The following is a 20,185-nucleotide window of genomic DNA, read 5'->3' as shown; positions in this document are numbered from 1 at the left end:
TTGAAAAGATGTGAGTTCTTTGTGTGCAATCTTTCATTTATGCATGTGAGAGGGTTTTCTTTTTCTAATATTTTTACATTGTAGTACTTGTTTTGCTTGTTGGGGGTGTTTGCTTATTTAATACATTCCGTCAAGGACAGAAATTACATGCTGGGGTTTTTTTTCCCCCATAGGAAGTGTGTCTTGGGTTTTTATCTTATTATTTTCTTTACTTTTTTTTTCCTCTTCTTTTTTTGGTGGTGGGGGTGGTTAAGTTTAAATGAAGTTGCTATTATAACACCAAAGACTTAATCATCCATTTCCTACATAAAAGGCAGCTACTTTTTCGCATGGGCCTCAAGTATATTGTAGTATAGAGGTGGAATTTGAGGAAAGGTATTAAGCAGGCTGTGTTGTAGCTTATGGGCAAGTAATAAATTGTATCATTTATCTTGAATGTATCATAGATAAACTGCTATATAACGATTGCCACTTCAGATAGCTGTGAAATTAGGTGATTTCTAGTTGTTACTTAACCTTCTAATTTCTGTATAAGTCTAATTACATGAAATAGAAGTTGGTGTTTTGATTTTTTACTTTGCTTTTCTGTTTGGAGTGTCATTATAACTACTGCATTGTAAATGATGGAAAATAATTGCATATGTTAAAAAAATAAATTGTGTTATATTCAAAATTTTAAAAAATTTAAAAAAAAAACACAATCTTCCCAGGGTAGCTGGGTGGCTCAGTTAAGCACCTGACTTAGCTCAGGTCATGATCTTGCAGTTCGTGAGTTCAAGCCCTACTTCAGGCTCTGTCCTGACAGCTCAGAGCCTGGAGCCTGCTTCAGATTCGGTGTCTCCTTCTCTCTCTGCCCCTCCCCGGCTCACACTCTGTCTCTCTCTTTATCTGAAAAATGAATAAACATTAAAAAAAAAAACATCCTCCCTCAAGGTAGGTGCAGTCTAGAACATTCACTGTAGTTTAAAGCTGTACAATATTTTGTGTTTATTACAACCGAGTTAAACTCTATGTTTACATAAACAGGCAACTCACCTATGTAAACATCTGACAAATATTGAAAATTCAAAAAGGACAAAGGACAATGCTTCTTTGTGTGAGATTATTCTGCACACTGCATGACCCCAGCATCTCCAGCCCGCTGACTAAATGCTGGTCATGCTCCTAAATCACAACCACAAAAAATCCTTGCTGAGACACAGTGATCTCAATGATCTAAAAGATCTTACTCCAAGGACTGGGAGAGAAAAAACTTTTTCCTTCCTCTGTTTCATCTCCACTCCTCCTTCAAATGGTTCCCTAACAACCAAGACTCAAAACTCCACCTACTGAGCTTATATTATATATAGTTAACCCACTATGGGTTTTGTGAGCTCATTTGGGAACGTATTCAACACTTAATACACTATTTCTACTCAACTATAGACTCCAAATTCCCAACTTAGAAATAAAATTTGAGAATATACCACTCCATAAGTCAGAGACTTACATATACTGACCTCCCACCATTAATGTTCTGGGTTTTTTTTTAATTTTTTTCATGTTCATTTATTTTCGAGAAAGAAAGAGCATGAGTGAGGGAGGGGCAGAGAGGGAGACACAGAATCAGAAGCAGGCTCCAGGCTCTGAGCTGGAACCACAAACCACAAGATCATGACTTGAGCCGAAGTCAAACGCTTAACCAACTGAGCCACCTAGGCGCGCACACACCCCCCCACCTTTTTTCTCAGTGTATTTATTTATTTTGAGAGAGAGAGAGAGTACAAGTGGGGCAGGGCCAGAGAGAGAGGGAGAGAGAGAGAATCCCAAGTAGGCTCTGCACTGACAGCATGGAGCCTGATGCAGGGCTCAAACTCACAAACTGTGAGATCATGACTCGAGCCTAAATCAAGAGTCGGACACTTAACCGAATGAGCCACTCAGGTGCACCATTGTTCTAATTTTTTTTAAACGATGGGCTGACATTCAAGCTAGATATGACCAATGCACTATAAATATTAAGAATATATGTAAAATGATCATCACTGTAGACAAATAAAACAATGTCAATCCAACAAATATTTTATGATACATCTAGTCCTCATTTTCATGGCAAGAAGGTACAAACCGCAAACCCTTTATCTAAATTCTAACTTATATTATTTTATACTTGTTTTCCTCTTTACTATATAGATACTGATTCTATGGCTTATAAATACTGGACGACGTTCTATAGTATCTAATAGCACATCAGTATCAAGTGCCTGCCTCATCACACAGACATAAAAGGTCTCTTAACAATACTGGGTGAACTGGATTCCCCCCCAGCCCCTCACCACTATCCCCACTCCCCAAGTTTAGGCTTCCCTGAATTCCAGCCATACACTCTGATTCCACACATCTTCTCCCCCACCCACTCAAAGCATCTTCAAATTCTCTGGTTTTCAAGGCAGCCAAGGGACCACTATCCCTGCCATCACAGAGGACATGCTCCAGTGGGTGTAGAGAATTGAGCCATGATGAAAGAAACTTTTCTTTCAATGATTAAAGCCATACTTGCAGTTTTATTATTCAGCCAGGTTCTACATTCGGTGAGAATAACTAAATGACCTCTGATGTTTTTTTCACTCTAAGAATACAGTATATGATTGTGCTATGTTCTTAGATTATGTGTAAGTAAATTCACTAAGGACCCAACTCTGTGTAGTTATTTCTGCTATTTCACCCACACCGAGGTCGAAGTTTCCTCGTTATACTACACCTTGGTATTTTTTTTTTTAATGATAAATAGGAATAGCCCTTGTTCTCTTCTCTCCTTAAGCACTGATACAAAGAGCATTCGGTTAAGCAGATGCTTAACCATCTGAGCCACCCAGGTGCCCCTCAAATGTCTAGTTCTTTAGATATGTTAGGCACAACCTCAAAGGTGGTGAAAAGTATTATCTTCAGAAACTCACAGCAGGGGCACCTGGGTGGCTCAGTCAGTCAAGAGTCTGAATCTTGATTTTGGATCTGGTCAAGATCTCACGGTTTGTGAGTTCAAGCTCTGAGCTAGGCTCCGCACTGACAGGGCAGAGGGCCTGTTTGGGATTCCCTCTCTTTCTCTCTCTCTGACCCTCTCCCACTTGCACACTCTCTCTCTCAAAATAAATAAACTTAAAAAAAAAAGAAAAAGAAACTAACAGCAATCTCTCTTGAGATTGTTCAAATACTAGATAAACAGTACTAGTCACTATTTATTGAACACTTTTTCAGCATCAGGCACTTTGATAAATTATTTCTAATCCTCAAAACCATATTGTGCATTATTGTCTCCCATTTTACAGATAAGGAAACTAAGCTTCAAAAAGCTGAAAGACTTGCTGAACACACAGCTTAAAAGTGGCAGAGTCAAAATGTGCAGCCACCTTTTGCAATCCAAAGTCCTGGTTCTTTCTGCTACACTGACGAGCCTCTCAATCAATTTTTCAAGGCAGGTAATTTCATTATTTGTGAACCATACATTAAACTGTTATGTGTCAGATACAACAACAGTACTGCTTTAAATTAAAAAGTATTACTTTTAAATGCTACTTTTTAAGACACAAAACACCTTGGAAAGGTACAAAGCTTGTAACACTAAAGCTGTGAAATTCAAATTTTAGTTTCTTTAGTAAAGATGAAATGCTCTGCAAATGTGGTACCCAGCTTACAGCAGAGAATGAAACTATTTAATATCCAGGGTAGTCTGAAGACCAAATATTTAACAAACACCCAAATGCCTGAAGAACTGTCCCTCCTTTCTCTTAATGTACCATGATTGCTATTTTGACGGGGAGCTAAACCTCAGATCCATTCCAAGTAAGAAATGTTATGGGGTGGTAGTTATAAATTACTAATTATTTTTATTTAACCTGCCTAATTTGAACATTCCTCCAAAAAAGATATTATGCTTTCAATGTTCTGACATTTGCTTGTGACTAAAATTTACAAATAGATCAGGATCTAAAACCTAAACAGAGGTAAATATAAAGTAGCATCTGGTTTACCACAGGTAAAGTAAAAAAAAAACAAAAAAATTTTTTTCAAAACATGCCCACCAGACGGCTAAAATGAAAAAGATGAAAAATACCAAGTGTTGGTAAGGACAAAGAGCAACCGGAACTCTCAAATACTTCCAGTGGAAATGGCGATTGGTACAGCCACTTTGGAAAACTGTTTAACAATATCTATTAAAATTTAACACATGCATATCCTCCAATCCAGAAATTCCACTCTTATGCATATCCCCAATAGATATGTGTACATTTGCTCACCAAAGGACATATACTAGAATGTTCCTAGCAGCACTGTTTATTTTAGCCCTAACCTGAGAAACTAATCAAATGTCCATCAATATTAAAATATATAAATAAATTGAGGTATATTCACATAATAGAATGCCATACAGCAATGAAAATGCAAAGTCTACAACTTGATTAATCTCACAAAAATAACATTGAGCTAAAGAAGCCAGACACAGAAGCCTGTATCATCTGATCCCATTTATATAAAGTACAAAAACAGAACTACTCTATATTGTTAGGAATCAGGACAGTGGTTCCTCCTTGGTAGAGATAATGACAGAAGACACAAGGGGGCTTCTTAGGTGCTGGTAATATTCTTCATACGGAGGCTGGTGACAAGAGTATATTCAGTTTGAAATATTCAGTAGATGAGAACCTTATAGCAGCAGAAGAGCAAAGAGAATCGGAGTGCCTACATTTGAACCTCAGTTCCATCACTTACCAGTTATGATTTTGGGCAAGTTACTTAACCTATCTTCCTCTATAAACTAGGCCTAATAACTACCACATAAGGTTAGTCAGAGAATTATGTCATCATAAGACTTGTAAAGTGCTTATTTACACAGTTAGTTATTATCATAAGTATTTGCTAAGTTAAAAAAATGCTTTATTCTGAAGCAACACAAGAAAATGAAGAAGGGAAACAAAGACGTATACAATTTGACTATTACTAGAAAATACGCAGGGCGCCTGGGTGCCTCAGTTGTTTAAGTGACTGACTCCTGATTTCAGCTCAGGTCAAGACCTCAGTTGTGAGACTGAGCCCTGAATTGGGCTCCACAATTCACGTGGAACCTGCTTAAAATTCTGTCACTCGTTCTGCCCCTTTCCCACTCGCTTGCGTGTATGCACACACACATACACACACACACACACACACACACACCTTCTCAAAATAAAAAAAAAAAAGGAAAGAAAAGAAAAGAAAATGAACAAAATAATTACTTACGAAATGAAGGCAATAATAAGTAAAATCTAGTACAAAGCGGCATGACCTAGAAGTTGAAACTACTCCTACAAACCTTCACCTAATCAGACCCTGGGCCAGCAGTCAGTTTCTCTGAGCCTTCAGCCCCCCACTGTCCACTGGGGGTGGCCCCCATGCTTGCTTCAGGATGATGAGAAACAACGAGGGGAGGCACTGATCCGGAACTAAGAACGCTGAGCTCACAGTAGGGTCTCTCATTCTCAAAGGGCACTCTGAAATCTTGTATGCCTCTGGACTTCACTAATATTTGTTTTTAAAATATCTATCGTGCCTATCAGCAGTGTCTCTGTCACTCGGGGTCACATTTCCTGCAGCTATTTAGAGTAAATAATTAAGACTTCTGGTAGGTTTCTAAAAGGGCCAGTCAAGTGGGTTGCTGTCACCCAGACCACGGCAGTATTCCTAACTTCTCTGGTCATGTTATAATAGCTAATCTTTATTAAACCCTACTTATATGCTGGGACCTTATAAATACCTTATCCTCAATCCTAAAAAAAAAAAAAATCTGCTAGGTACATAGTATTCTTCCTTATTCTCATCTTTTACAGATAAGAAAACTAAGGCTCAGAAACGCTGACCTGTTCAAAAGTGGCAGAGCTGGAACGTGAATCAGGCTTCTCTGGCTCCAGAGCCCATGCTCTTAGCATGAGCCACAGTCCCTTGACTTATTTGACAATCAATCATATTTCTTCTTTTACAAAAGGTCAATAGCTAAGGCGAGCTAAAACAAGAAAAACCTAATTTAGTGAAAAATCAATTTTGATTTTTTTTTTTTTAATGATTACTTTTGTTTGTAACTAAAGGTCTCCTCCTGGGTCAATTTAAATGAATACTGTACATTGAAGCTATTTGTATTACACAGCCATCATCCAAACCATAGGTTAAAGCCCTTAAGAGATATTTACGTTTCTTCCCTGCTGAATCCCCAGTGCCCAGAGCAGGACCTGGCCTAGAGCTGGCACGTAACAAGAACATGTTGAAGACCACCTCCCTCCAATCTTGTTTACCAAAATACTCTACAAGTAAGAAGGATGCATTCTAACAAAACACTTTAAATATCTTAAAACTTCATGACCAAAATTAAACATGAGAGTCGCTGGACTATCCTTCCTGCTGTTAAGACACTCTCCTCCAGGTCAAGTGGCACTGTCATCATCCACAAGTAATTATTAGACACCTACAAACATTTATTTACCATACTGCGGTACCTCAGCCTACCTCCTCTTCTCTCTCTCCGTGAGATACGGCAGGCCACAGAAGCTGTAATTCCCCTCCAGGTAGGCCAGCCCCTGCAGGTACCGTAGACACCGTACAAAGACACAAATGTCAGCCATGATTAGGCCAAAGGCCCAAGGGTCTGACAGACCCGTGTCCTACCACCTTTCCTGGAGCCCTGATATTGCAGACCCACAAACCTTGTCCTCCTCCTTGTCAACCACACAACACTGAGGAAACCGGAAATTTCTCCCAATGTCCGTCAGACTATTCCTACTTCACCTAAAAGAGATACTTTGTTCATCTCCAAGGAACCACTGAATAGGTCAGCATATATTATTAAATTTTTTAAAAACTCTATATTCATAGAGAGTGCACAGAATGCGTGCACGAGCTGGATTCTATGCCACTTCCTTACCTTCCATTGCAACTTGGGCCAGTTGCTTATCCTCTCTAGGCTTTAGTTTCCTCAGCCATAAAATGAGGGGAGTGAAAGTATTCAGGGGTTATTCACCTAGTTCCAGGATGCCTTACAAGATTCAGGCATGTGCTTTAGGGGTTCAGAACTCTCCCCCAGGGTTTATAAAAATCCTGTTTGCATATGTGGATTTTTCTGGAGAAGTCTACAGCTTATATCAAATTGTCACACAAATCATGGCCCATAAAATAACTACGGCTCATGTTTAATTGAGCACTTAATATGTGCTAGGCACTGTGCTAAGTCTTTACAAATATTTATTCATGTAACCCTCACAACAACACTTTGAGCTAGATACTATTATTATCCTCATTTTACAGCTGAAGAAAGTAAACCAGAAAAGAGCCTGGGCCCTTAAATACAATGCTTTGTTGGGTGAGAGCATCTCTAAATCCTAAAACTCTCTGATTTTATGTTAATTCAAATGAATAATTCCCCTTCAATTAAATTTTCTGTACCACTTCACATTCATTAGTCCTAACTTTTTTTTTTAATGTTTATTTTTGAGAGAGAGACAGAGACAGAGCATGAGAGGGGAAAAGGCAGAGAGCGAGGGAGACAAGAATCTGAAGCAGGCTCCAGGTTCTGAGCTGTCAGTACAGACCCCAATGCGGGGCTGGAACTTGTGAACTGTGAGATCATGACCTGAGCCAAAGTCTGATGCACAATGAACTGAGCCACCCAGGTGCTGCTGGTCCTACCTTTTTTTAAGTGACTCAGGACCCTGAGATCAAGAGTCAGATCCTCTACCCACTGAGCCAGTCAGGTGCCCCCATTAGTTCTATTTTTAAATCTTTATACAGAATCATCAAACTCATGGAACACCCCAATGAATGCTACCTAAAAAATATTAGAAAGCTAATCCAAGTACAAGATCCAAAGGCACTTTTCAGCTCCAACCTCCAATCCGCTTTTACTTTCATAACGTGGCGATTAACCAACAGATGTATCTGAATCTAATTACTAATTAAAGTCTAAAATCACAGTTCACAGTAAATAAGCCAGAGTATCAGCCATAAAGAGAGATACAGTGGTAGCAAAAGCGTCTCCCCATACTATTCGCCAAACCACTCACCAAGGCAGTGCAGACCAGGAAAGATCCATTAGTGCAAGGCCCCGGTGCCCCGTGTTGACTGGGGGCCCCCCCCTAATCCCACCTCCTGAGAACCACTGATCAGTGCCGACAGGACAAGGCTCGAATCGCTTTCCCCTTGAGATTCAAAGGCTGGCTAAAAGTATTAAGGCATTTCCAACCCCTGCCTGGAATAACAAGCCAAAACTAAGTGAAAGGCTTCCAATTTTTGCGCACAGCAGTGTGACAACCTGCAACAGCAACACAGGAGTGGGCAGTCACCCAGTTACACCTGAAAACTGTTTTGCCCAAGACCTCCCTCCCGCCCAAATTACTCAGGGACACAACCCTGCTTAATAAATGGCTGCAAAGAAGTGAACTTTGTTCGTTCTTTTCGCAGACCGTCAAAAATCCTCCACATCTTAAAGGGAAGGTTGTTGAAACTTTATGCCCAACTCTCCTGACCTTTCTCCATTTAGTCTGTGTAATGAGAAGAGACGCAAAGGAGGGAGAACCGAGATTAAGAGAATGGCTCTGGGCGCAGGGATTATATCCTTTTCAGGGGTGATGCAACAGGGTCAGCCAAACGAAGAGGTGGAGGAGCTGGGAGCTTCTAGGAAGGAGGAAGGCGGTGTAGGATTTGGAAATCCGAGCGGAAAATAGATTATGAAGGATTGGGGGTCAGGTTTATTTAGAAAGGGTCGGAGGATAAAGGCTCTGGTCTGGAGCTGAGTACCAGGAAGGAGAGGAAGGAAGCGGTGGAAGGGTTGGTGGGCGGGTAAGGAGGTGGGCACAGGACACGGCGGGGACGGGTAGGAAAGGGTAGCGTCCTTCGGGGCCTCGGAGGGGACGGTCTGGGTGTCTGGGGGACGTGCAACCGAGGACGGGGTGACCTGCTCGGCGATGTGGGAACTGAGTGCAGGGGCAGCGGGCCAGAGGGATAGGGAGGGTGGAGGGGGGAGCCCGAGGTGCCCCGCAAGCCAGAAGTGCCCTGAACAGGAGGGCCCAGGGCGAGGGAAGAGCAGAGTGGTGACAATGGTTGGGGCCAGCAGAGCGGGCCGGAGGCTGTCCAGCTCGAGTTGAGCCGAGGGCCGCCACGGAGTCCCGACTCGGGCTTAAGAGAGGGAGAGCGGCCCGAAGCAGGGCATACGGGAGGAGGGTCTAAGGGGGTTAGGAAGGGCCCCGGGACGGCTGAGGGCCGGCGCTGGCGCTCTCACCGGGACAGGTGCTTCAGGATCTGCTTCTTAATGATCCCGGCCATGCCGGAGGCGCGGCCCGCGTGGAAGGCAGGCGGGCAGCTGTGGCCTCCTCAGTCGTGAAGAGGCGGCCCCTCAACTCGCCGCGTTGCGGGGACCGGATGCCGCCGTCGCAGCCGCCGCCATGGAGCTCTCCGGCCCCTGCCCCGGCGCCGGCAGCTCCGCCACTATCCCACCCACCCGCGCGGCGCCGCGGTAGCCAGCCCGGAGGGACACGGAGATCGCGCGCTGCCAGCCCGGTTCTCAGCGGCCGGAGGCGCGCGCTGCGAGAGGAGCGCGCGTGACGAGGGGCGGGGCTAGCGCGCGCACGCGCAGCGGAGGGCGGGAGCGACACGGCTCGTACTCTCTTCTTCATCCCCGCGGTCAGCACCTCGGTGGAGGGAGATCAGAAAGGCTTCGCCTCTAAACTATACGAGGTTCACACTCCCGCAGTTGCTTTGAAGCATAAGGGAAAGGCGGCATGTTTGTAGTTTTTGGCAGGAATTCGCCCGATAACTGCGCAGCGCCTGGTCCATTTCTCATTCACTTCCTTCACACGGTTCCTCTTTATTGGTTGAGCACCAACTAACTCCACTCCAGGAATCAGGGTGACAAGTAGTGTCAAGAATATCACAGGCCCTTAGAACCACCGCGGCCGTCTGCTTTGTGCTAAAGAACTGAGAAAGGGGCGCCGCGTCGCCCTCTGTGCTCCTTTTAACCTCTCCCTGGCCAGCCAGTAGGTAAATGTTTACTTAACACGTAAGGAACTGAAACCCGAGAAAATAGTTGAAAAAGCTTGCCCAAAGTCACAACTACTTAGTGAGACTCAGGACTAGAACCCAAGTGTTCTTCCTCTCAATTCGGTTGCTATTTCCACTCATTTCATTCATAGATTGAAAAGTGTAACCCAGGGGCACCTGGGTGGCTTAGTGGGTTAAGCGTCCAACTTCGGCATCAGGTCATGATATCACAGTTTGTGGGTTCGAGCCCCGAGTTGGGCACTGTGCTGATGGCTCAGAGCCTGGAGCCTGCTTCAGATTCTGCGTATCCCTCTCTCACCTGCCCCTACCCTGCTCACGCTCTGTCTCTCAAAAATAAATAAACATTAAAAATTTTTTAAAAACAATAAAAATAAAAGTGTAACCCATATAATGGGGACACCTGTAGAACCGGTGGCAGAGGTGAAAAGGTGGCAGTTTTCTGGACTTGTATCTTAGAGCAAAATTCTGGTAAAACACTCTTTGAGACAGGCTTAGAGGAAGTCCGGCCGCCTATTTAAATTTGTGAATAGGTAATACATACACCTAATACAGGCACATTATACAATTGTTATCTGATTCCAGAGATAGTTCAAGTATGGCCAACTATATAAATGTTAAATTTTTAAAATAACCAACACAATTCATGTATTCCTATGTGTACCTTATAGTAAGATCAGTTTTCCCAAGAAGTTCCCTCAAATTACCTTTTTTAAGTAAGTGCCTGTTTATTCTTGAGAGAGAGAGACGGACAACAGTGTGAATGGGTAAGGGGCAGAGAGAGAGAGTGAGACACAGAATCCGAAGCAGCACAGAGCCTGATGCAGGGCTGGAACTCAGGTGCAGAGAGGTCTAATGCTCAACGGATTGAGGCACCCTGATGCCCCCTAAAATTGCCTTTTTAAAAGGGAAGCAAATAATCCGCAGCTCTACTACCCAATTCCCTCCAGCAGGCCTGCACAGTCTATCATTATTTGTCCCTCTGCTCACCTCTCAACTGAAAACATAACAGGAACCAATAGATCCGATGGAAGAGGTTTCTTGCCAGGATTGCAATGCCAGGACCATTATCACTCCTTTCCAATTCACCTGCCAGTTGTGGGGACCTTGAGGCAATTTCTTGCTTTTTTGTGCTTCTTTTCCTGGAGAACCCTAGCAGTTGACTGGATATCTGACATCAGCTATGTAAAGCAAAGCTTCCCCAAGCCCAGAGACTCAGCATCCTTGTTGAACAATTTATCATGGCTGGTGACTGAGTGGTTTTTGTTGAAAGCAAAAACTCATGCTCTAAAAAAAAGTATGGCCCTTCTAGGGACCGTGTAATAGGAGAAATCATAGTCTAACCAATAGTATTAATGTGTTTTATCTTTTCCTGCAAAACATATAAAAATAAAAGAGGGTACCTAAGTGGCTCAGTTGTTTAAGCATCCAACTCTTGGTTTTGGCTCAGGTCATGATCTTATGGTTAGTGAGATCAAGCCCTATGATGGGCTCTGCACTGACAGCATGGATCCCACTTAGGATTCTCTCTCTGCCTCTCTCTGACTCACTCTCTCTCTCAAAATAATAAACATTTAAAAATATTTTTAAAATAAAATATAAATAAATAAAAGGAACTTGGACCCAATCCATACTTTTTCTTTAAAGTTAAACATTTTGAGATGATTATATATTAACTTGCAGTGGGAATAAATAAAGCAAAGATAGCCCTGTATCCTTTACTCAGTTCCCCCCAAGGGTAACATGTTGTAAAACTTCAGTATGATATCACAAATCACAGAATATTGACATTAATACACTCTGTATACAGAGCATTTCTACTTTTCTGATACAAATGTCTTTTGTTACCTTTTCTTGATTTATAAAGCAGGCTGCAATTCCTGGCACTTTGTTTAATGGGACTGGGGATGTTACCAGACAGAGAACTGGTTCTGAACTCAGGTTCTGCTGCTTGCCACTCGAAAATAAATACGTGGGAGACAAGTGACAGTGTGAAAGGAAAGGTCGCTTTATTCAGGAAGCCGGCAACCTGGGAAGATGGTGGACTAATATCTCAAAGACCATCTTACCCATCCAGGAAAGAAGGAAGGTTTTAAATGAAGAGTTGTGGGCACCTGGGTGGCTCAGTCAGTTAAGCAAATGACTCTTGATTTTGGCTTTGGTCGTGATCTCATGATCGTGGGATCAAGCCCTGCATCAGACCCCACTCTGAGCTTGAAGCCTGCTTGGGATTCTCTCTCTCTCTCTCTCTCTCTCTCTCTCTCTCCCTCTGATTCTCTCCCCTGCTCATTCTCTGTCTCTCTTTCTCTGAAACAAGAAAAGAAGAAGAAGAAGAAGTAGTTATGAGAAGAGGGAGGGGGGCTGTGTGCAGGAGAAGCAGGTGCCCAGGTGCGGGGGACCAGCCCACGCACCAGAGTCTAAGGGTCCCTGAGTAGGGAGTTGGTGTCGGCGAAATATCTACAAGAAGGAACACAGACAACATGAATGGTGGAAGAGACCACACTTTACTGTGAACCTTGGTGTCTTATATACCATAGGTGATCACATCTTTCTTTTAATGATTACATTGTTTGTAACTTCTTAGGAATCACATGTTTCAGAAAAGATCATTGTTTTCATGGAAGAGAGAACAGAAAATTAAAGACAGGAATGAGGTACAATACAGAAGATCAAAAAACATCATTTATCACTAAAAATACATCAGCGGGGGTCTTATTTTGCGTATATAGTGTAATATTAACTGAAGCTTATGACAAGGCTATTTTTCTTTATAGGTTCAAACAATAGTCTGTGAGTAAGGTGCCTCTAACTAGGGGAGAAGTTTCAATCAGAAAATCTGCCCATATGCTGAAACCACAATTACCAAGTGGCATGAATAATAGGAGAACAAACGCCAGTCTCTGATCCACTTAGGTCAAGCAGTCAAGTGCACACATTTTCAAGCAGGGGAAGCAGGGTCCCTATAGGCCACACAGCACTGCACCCCAGTCTCCCAGGACCTATGTTCTTTTGTCCTGATCCTCAAATGGGGGGAGGGCCAACCGTTATCCAGGGTAGCGCCTTCCTAGACAAGGCTAGGGACTTTGCGATTACATACGCTCCCCCCCGAGGCTTTGCCATCACAGTAAAATCACCTCTGCAGGCTTTTTGGCTGGAGGGGCCCCAACACCAAGGCGGTTAGGTTTGTCCTTTGTCAACATGACCCTAAACAGATTTGCTGACATCATTGGCAACTGTTTTGATATGTGGCCAGGCCTTATCTTCTGGGAAAGATGGGTCCTTCACTCCTCAAGGCCAGTGGTCTGAAAATCTCAAGGAAACTATGTTAGTTCTGCTACAGATCATGAGACTTTGGTCAGCAAGCAAGGAGTGCATAAGCTTGAAGCAAAAGGATCCTTAAGACCGGTTGGAATGCTGTTACAGTGAGAGCACACATAGTTTCTGTTCCCAAACTTAGCGGGAAAGCATTCTTTCAGTCTTTCACCGTTAAGTATAATGTTAACTGTAGATTTTTTGTGGATGCTCTTTATCAAGTTAAGGAAGTTCTCCTCTAGTCTATTTTACTGAGAGTTTTTACAAGAGTAATGTTGAGTTTTTTCAAATGTCTTTTCTGCATTGAATGTTATACTCATATGACTTTTCTTTAGCCTGTTAACATGGTGTAGTCCACTGATGGATTTTCTTTTTTTTTTTTTTAATTTTATTTTTGATACAGAGAGAGACAGAGCATGAGAGGGGGAGGGTCAGAGAGAAGGAGACACAGAACCAGAAGCAGGCTCCAGGCTCTAAGCTGTCAGCACAGAGCCTGACGCGGGGCTCGAATCCACAAACGTAAGATCTGACCTGAGCTGAAGTCGGAGACTCAACTGACTGAGCCACCCAGGTGCCCCTACTGATGGATTTTCAAATGCTGAACCAGCCTGCATCCCTAGAATAAACCTCATTTGGCCATGGCATAAAATTTCATATATTGCTGAATTCTGTTGTTAATATTTGCTTAAGAATTTGTGTATATTTGCTTGTTGGCTAACGATGTTGAGCATCTTTCATGGCTTATAAGCCATTTGTATATCTTCTTTGGAGAAATATCTATTCAGATCCCTTTTAAATCAGGTTGTCTTTTTGTCATTGAGTTGCAATAGTTCTTTTTATATTCTAAATACAAGTCCTTTGTCAGATATATTATTTGCAAAAAAAATGCTTCAATTCTGTGAGTCATCTTTTTATTTAACTGATCGTGTGCCCTTTGATGCACAAAAAGTCTTCTTTAGACCCTAGAAGCAGCTTCTCGGCTCCTTCTCGAAATTCAGTCAGGTTCAATCTACTTGCCTCTACTCCAGCCTCCACCATGTCCATCAGGGTGACCCAAAAGCCCTACAAAATGTCCACCTCCGGTCCCTGGGCTTTCAGCAGCTGCTCCTGACACCACATCAGCTCTGCCCTGTCCCAGGGATGCAGAAATTTCTGGGGTGGCCTGGGCAGCAACATGAGTGTGGTCGGGGGCTACAGCAGGGCTGGGGGTATGAGGGCCATCACAGCTGTCTCAGTGAACTAGAGCCTGCTGAGCCCCCTTAAGCTGGAGGTGAACACCGACATCCAGGCTATACACACCCAGGAGAAGGAGCAGATCAAGACTCTCAACAACAAGTTTGCCTCCTTCATCAACAAGGTGCAGCTCCTGGAGCAGCAGAACAGGATTCTGGAGACCAAGTGGAGCCTCCTAGAGCAGCAGAACACTGCTCAGAGCAACATGACAACATGTTCAAGACTTACTCCCACAATCTTCAGTGGCAACTGGACAACCTGGGCCAGGAGAAGCTGCTGAGGCTGGAGGTGCAGCTTGGCAACAGGCAGGGCCGGATGGAGGACTTCAAGAATAAATACAAGGTGATCAAAGAATGTGCAGACGTAGGGAATGAATTTGTCCTCGTCAAGAAAGATTTGGGTGAAGCTTACATGAACGAGGTGGAGCTGAATCCTGCTTGGAGGGCTGACCGACGAGATGGACTTCTTAAGGCAGCTGTATGAAGAGGAGATCCATGGCCTGCAGTCCTAGATCTCGGACACGTCCGTGGGGCTGTCCATGGACAGCAGCTGCTCCCCAGACCTGGATGGCATCATTGCTGAGGTCAAGGCCCAGTACAAGGACATCACCAATCTCAGCAGAGCTGAGGCTGAGACCATGTTCCAGATCAAGTACAAGGAGCTGCAGACATTAGCTGGAAGCACAGAGATGACCTCCCTCACACGAAGATGGAGATTTTCGAGAACATCAGCCGCCTCCAGGATGAGATCAAGGGCTTCAAAAACCAGAGGGCTTCCCTGGAAGCAGGCCATTAGGGATGCCAATGCTAAGGTGGCCGGGCTAGAAGCCGCCCTGTGATGAGCCAAGCAGGACATGGCCCAGCAGCTGCTGGAGTACCAGGAGCTCATGAACATCAAGCTGGCCTTGGGCATTGAGATTGCCACCTACCGCAAGCTGCTGGAGGGTGAGGAGAGCAGGCTGGAGTCTGGGATGCAGAACATGAGTATTCACACTAAGACCACCAGTGGCTACTCATGTGGGCTGGTCTCATCTTACAGGAGCCTCACGAGCTCTGGCGTCAGCTCTGGCCTGAGCGCCTTCCAAGTCCAGCTTCGGCCCTGGCAGGGAGCTCCACTTCCCTCAGCTGTGTCAGCTCCTCCAAGGCTGTGTTGGTGACGAAGATCGAGACCCATGATGGGAGCTGGTGTCCAAGTCATCTGATGTCCTGTCCAAGTGAACAACTGTGGTCCCTCCCAGCCTCCCCGCTCCCATGGCTGCCATAGAGCCTGTGAGGGAAGAAGCCGTGCAGGGGAGCATCGGGAAAGGGGGGCCCACCTATCCCTCAGTCCCGGTCCTTGGCCTATCCTTTGGGGGAGTCCACTGCCTTGGACACACCCTCTTGCCCATGCCCCCGACTAAAAGCCAGTTCAAGTGTCTTTCCCCAAATAAAGCCTCAGATGGCTCTGCCAATCCCTCCCACCAAAAGTCTTTTTCAGTTTGTTTGCTTTTTTTGTTGTTGCTCTCTATTTACAAAATCTCTACACCCAACATGGGCCTCGGACTCATGACCTTGAGACCAAGAGTTGCACACTCCACTACTGAGCCAACTAGGCACCCCTGAAGCACAAAAACTTTTCATTTTGATGATATTCAGTTTATTTCTTTTGTGGTTGTTGTTGCTGTGCTTGTGGTGTTACACCTAAGGAATAGTTGTATAATTCAAGATCAGGAAGATTTACATCTGTTTTTCTTCTGTATGTTATACAGTTTTAGCTTGGACCTTTAGGAATTTTATCCATGTTGGGTTCATTTTTTAAATTTTTTAAATGTTTTTTTATTTATTATTGAGACAGAGAGAAACAGAGCATGAATGGGGTAGGGGCAGAGAGAGGGAGACACAGAATCTGAAGCAGGCTCCAGGCTCTGAGCTGTTAGCACAGAACCCAATGTGGGGCTCGAGCTCACAAGCCATGAGATCATGACCTGAGCCAAAGTAGGACACTCAACTGATTGAGCTACCCAGGCCCCTCTGTTGAGTTCATTTTTGTATGTGGTGTGATGAATGTGACCAACTTCATTTACTTCTCATGTGGGTATCTAGTTGTCTTAGCATCCCTTGTTTGAAAGAATAATCTTTCCCCGTTGGAACATCTTGGTGAAAAGCAATTGCTGATAAAAAGTTACAATCCATTTCTAGATTCTATCTATTCCATTCATCTATATGTCCATCCTTAAACCAGTAACACAATGTCTTGATTAGTGTAGCTTTGTAAGAAGTTTTTTTTTAATTTTTATGTTCCTTATTTATTTTTGAGAAACAGAGAGAGACAGTGGGAATAGGGTAGAGTCAGAGAGAAAGGGAGATACAGAATCCGAAGCAGGCTCCAGGCTCTAAGCTAGCTGTCAGCACAAAGCCTGATGTGGGGCTCGAACCCACGAATGTGAGATCATGACCTGAGCCGAAGCCAGATGCTTAACCGACTGAGCCACCCAGGTGCCCCTGTAAGAAGTTTTGAAATAAAGAGTCTATAGTGTTTTTGTATACTTAGAGCTTTTAGATGCATAGCTTTTAGTTGTTTCTCTAATTATTACATTATTTATATCACAGTCTTACCATAGTCTACTCTACTGTCAGTTACCAGTTCAAGTGAAGTACAGAAAATTCACCTCTCTTTAGGTCTCTTTTCCCTCTCATAATTGCCTTAAATATTTTCTCTACATACATTGGGAGCTACATTAATCAGCATAATAATTTTTGCTTTCACCATCCAACATAATTTAGAAGACTCAGGAAAAGGGCCGCCTATGTGGCTCAGTCGCTTAAGCGTTCAGCTTCAGCTCAGGTTCATCTCACGGTTCATGGGTTCAAGCCCTGCATCGGACTCTGTGCTGACAGCTAGCTCAGAGCCTGGAGCCTGCTTCAGATTCTATATCTCCCTCTCTCTCTGACCCTCCCCTATTCCCCTCTCTCTCAAAAATAAGTAACAAAACATTTTTAAAAAACTTTAGAAAACTCAGGAAAAGTAAAGTCTATTATACTTATGTATAGTTTTGTTTACTGTGTTTTCTTCCTTCTTGATGTTATGGGATTCATTCATTGTTTCCTTTCTGTTTTGAGAGCTTTTTAGCCATTCTTTTAAAGTAGGTCTGCTGGCAATAAATTCTCTTAGTTTTCCTTCATCAGGGCACATCTTTATTTTCCCATTCATTCCTGAAGCATATTTTTAGTGAATATTGGATTCTGGGCTGACAGCTCTTTTCTTTCAGCACTTGAAAACTATTCTGCCACTTCTCTCTGGTGACCATGGTTTCTGATGAGACATTTGTCCTTCAAATTGTTTTCCCTCAAGACCAAGGTCTCACTTTACTCTGGTTGTTTTCAAAGTTTTTGTCTTTAATTCTCACAAGTTTGACTCTGACATAACTTGATGTGGATTTCTTTGAATTATCCTGATTGAAGGATGCCTGGCCGGCTGAGGGAGCTTGTGACGTTTACTCTTGGGGTTGTAAATTTGAGCCCGATGCTGGGCACAGAGATTACTTAAAAATAAAGTCTCCGGGTGGGGGGGGAGTATATGAGTTATCCTGATTGAGGTTCACTCAATTTCTTGAATATATAGGTTTGTCTCTTACAAATCTGGGATGTTTTCAACAATTATTTGTTCTAGTACCTTTGTTGGCTCTTTCCTTTTTTTTCCTCCTGGGACTCTGACAACATGAATATTAGACCTTTTGTTATAGACCCACAGGTCCCTGAAGCTCTACTCATTTTTTTTTTTTGGTCTATTTTCTCTCTATTTTTCAGATTGGGTATTATTACTATTCTGTGTTCATTCACTGACTATTTCATGTTACTGATTGTTTGCTGTTAAGCCCATCCACTGAATTTTTAAATTTTTTTTAAATATTGAGAGACAGAATGTGAGCGGGGGAGGGGCAGAGAGGAGACACAGAATCTGAAGCAGGCTCCAGGCTTTCAGCTGTCAGCACAGAGCCCGAATCGGGGCTCAAACTCACAGACTGTGAGATTGACCTGAGCTGAAGTCAGACACTGAACTGAGCCACCCAGACGCCCCTGAATTGTTTTTTAATTCCAAAATTTCCATTTGCTTCTTTTTCATGTCTTCTTTTTCTTTGCAGAGACCTTCTATTTCTTCATTAGTTTTGAGCTCATAATTGTTCATTGAAGCATTTTTATCATAGTGGCTCTCAAATCTTTGTCATATAAGTCTAGCCTCTTGGTGTTGACATCTATTGATTGCCTTTTTAAAATTCAATTTGAGAGCCTCCCGATTCTTGATATGATGAGTGATTTTAGATTGAAACCTGGACATCTTTGGATTATGTCCTAAGATTCTGGATCTTATTTAAACCTTCTGTTTTGCTGACTTTTTCCCACCCTGGTCTGGCAAAAGGGCAAGAAGCCCTCTTGTTACTGTCAGGTGAAGCTATATAGAGGTCCAGGTTGGAAATCAGCCTCCTTGGACACCCAAGGGAAGGGTTCCTCATTACTGCTAGGCTAACATGGGACTTCTAGCTCTCTAGTAGGTCTCAACTAACACTTCTGTAGCAGAGCGTAGCACACTGCCCCTCAAAAGGGTTCCACTGACATGGGGGTGTATGCAGCCTCATGACAGGGATATTGTTGAAAGTTCTTAAGGTCCTGACTAGGCCTCTTCTGCCACTACCCCTGTCAGGAGGGCTGGTGCCTTGTTATTGCCTGATGGGCGTGATAATCTCAGCTCCTTATTTGGCCTTCTCTGATAAAACCCCAGCAGGAGTTTGGGGCATTTCAATACAGCCTCATAAGGGTGGAAGAATAAGCACCCCACTTGGCCTTTGTGACACCTGAGTTTTTTTTCCTGTGGTGTTTGGCTGGGGTAAAGTGGTTATTTATTGTCTAAAAGTTTTCTATCTAGCTAAGCTATCTCTTTTCTAGTCCTTTGCCTAAAGAAAGCAGGCTTTCAGGGTGCCTGGGTGGCTCAGTCAGTTAAGCGTCCAGCTTCAGTGCAGATCATGATCTCTGGGTTCTGAGTTCAAGCTCTGGGCTCTGTGCTGACAGCTCAGAGGCCGGAGCCTGCTTTGGATTCTGTATATCTCTCTCTCTCTACCCCTTCTTGCTCACACTCTGTCTCTGTCTCTAAAATATAAACATTTTAGGGGCACCTGAGTGGTTCAGTCGATTAAGCATCTGACTTCGGCTCAGGTCATGATCTCACAGTTACTGAGTGAGCCCCGCATCAGACTCTGTGCTGACAGCTCAAAATCTGGAGCCTGCTTTGGATTCTGTGTCTCCTTCTCTCTCTGCCCCTCTCCCACTTGTGCTCTGTTTCTCTCTGTCTCTCAAAAATAAATAAATGTAAAAAAAAAGTTAAAAAAAATTTTTTTTAAAAGGAAAGAAATCAGGCTTTTCTTGGGGTATGTTTTGTCTATGGCCTATCAGTATTTCTTGCTTGCTAGCTTCCTCTGTTTCAAGTCTAGGATGTATGAAGCAAAAAGAAAATCCAGAGCTCATTATGTTGTTCCTTGGGTCCCAAGGTCTGCCTTCTTTCCACCTTTCAGTCTTCTTGTGCTTGTATACACACACACACACACACACACACACACACA

General features: G+C 43.4%; 1 protein-coding gene and 1 pseudogene across 1 annotated transcript in view; one reads left to right on the top strand and one right to left on the bottom strand.

Annotated features, from left to right (window-relative positions):
- UHRF1BP1 (UHRF1 binding protein 1) overlaps window positions 1-9,555 on the bottom strand; it is a 67,944-nt gene extending 58,389 nt beyond the window's left edge. Inside the window, exon 1 of the mRNA XM_029944181.1 lies at window positions 9,275-9,555. Coding sequence (XP_029800041.1) covers window positions 9,275-9,318 — 44 coding nt within the window. The 5' untranslated portion in view covers window positions 9,319-9,555. The remainder of the gene's footprint in view (window positions 1-9,274) is intronic.
- Window positions 9,556-14,383: 4,828 nt separating this feature from the next.
- On the top strand, window positions 14,384-16,043 carry LOC115296729 (annotated as a pseudogene).
- The last annotated feature ends 4,142 nt before the right edge of the window (window positions 16,044-20,185 follow it).

The sequence above is a fragment of the Suricata suricatta genome, chromosome 7 (genome assembly GCF_006229205.1).
Source record: "Suricata suricatta isolate VVHF042 chromosome 7, meerkat_22Aug2017_6uvM2_HiC, whole genome shotgun sequence".
In the NCBI taxonomy this organism is placed as follows: Eukaryota; Metazoa; Chordata; class Mammalia; order Carnivora; family Herpestidae; genus Suricata; species Suricata suricatta.
Note: the sequence above shows the minus strand (reverse complement) of the source record. Positions and strands in the feature narration are given on the sequence as shown.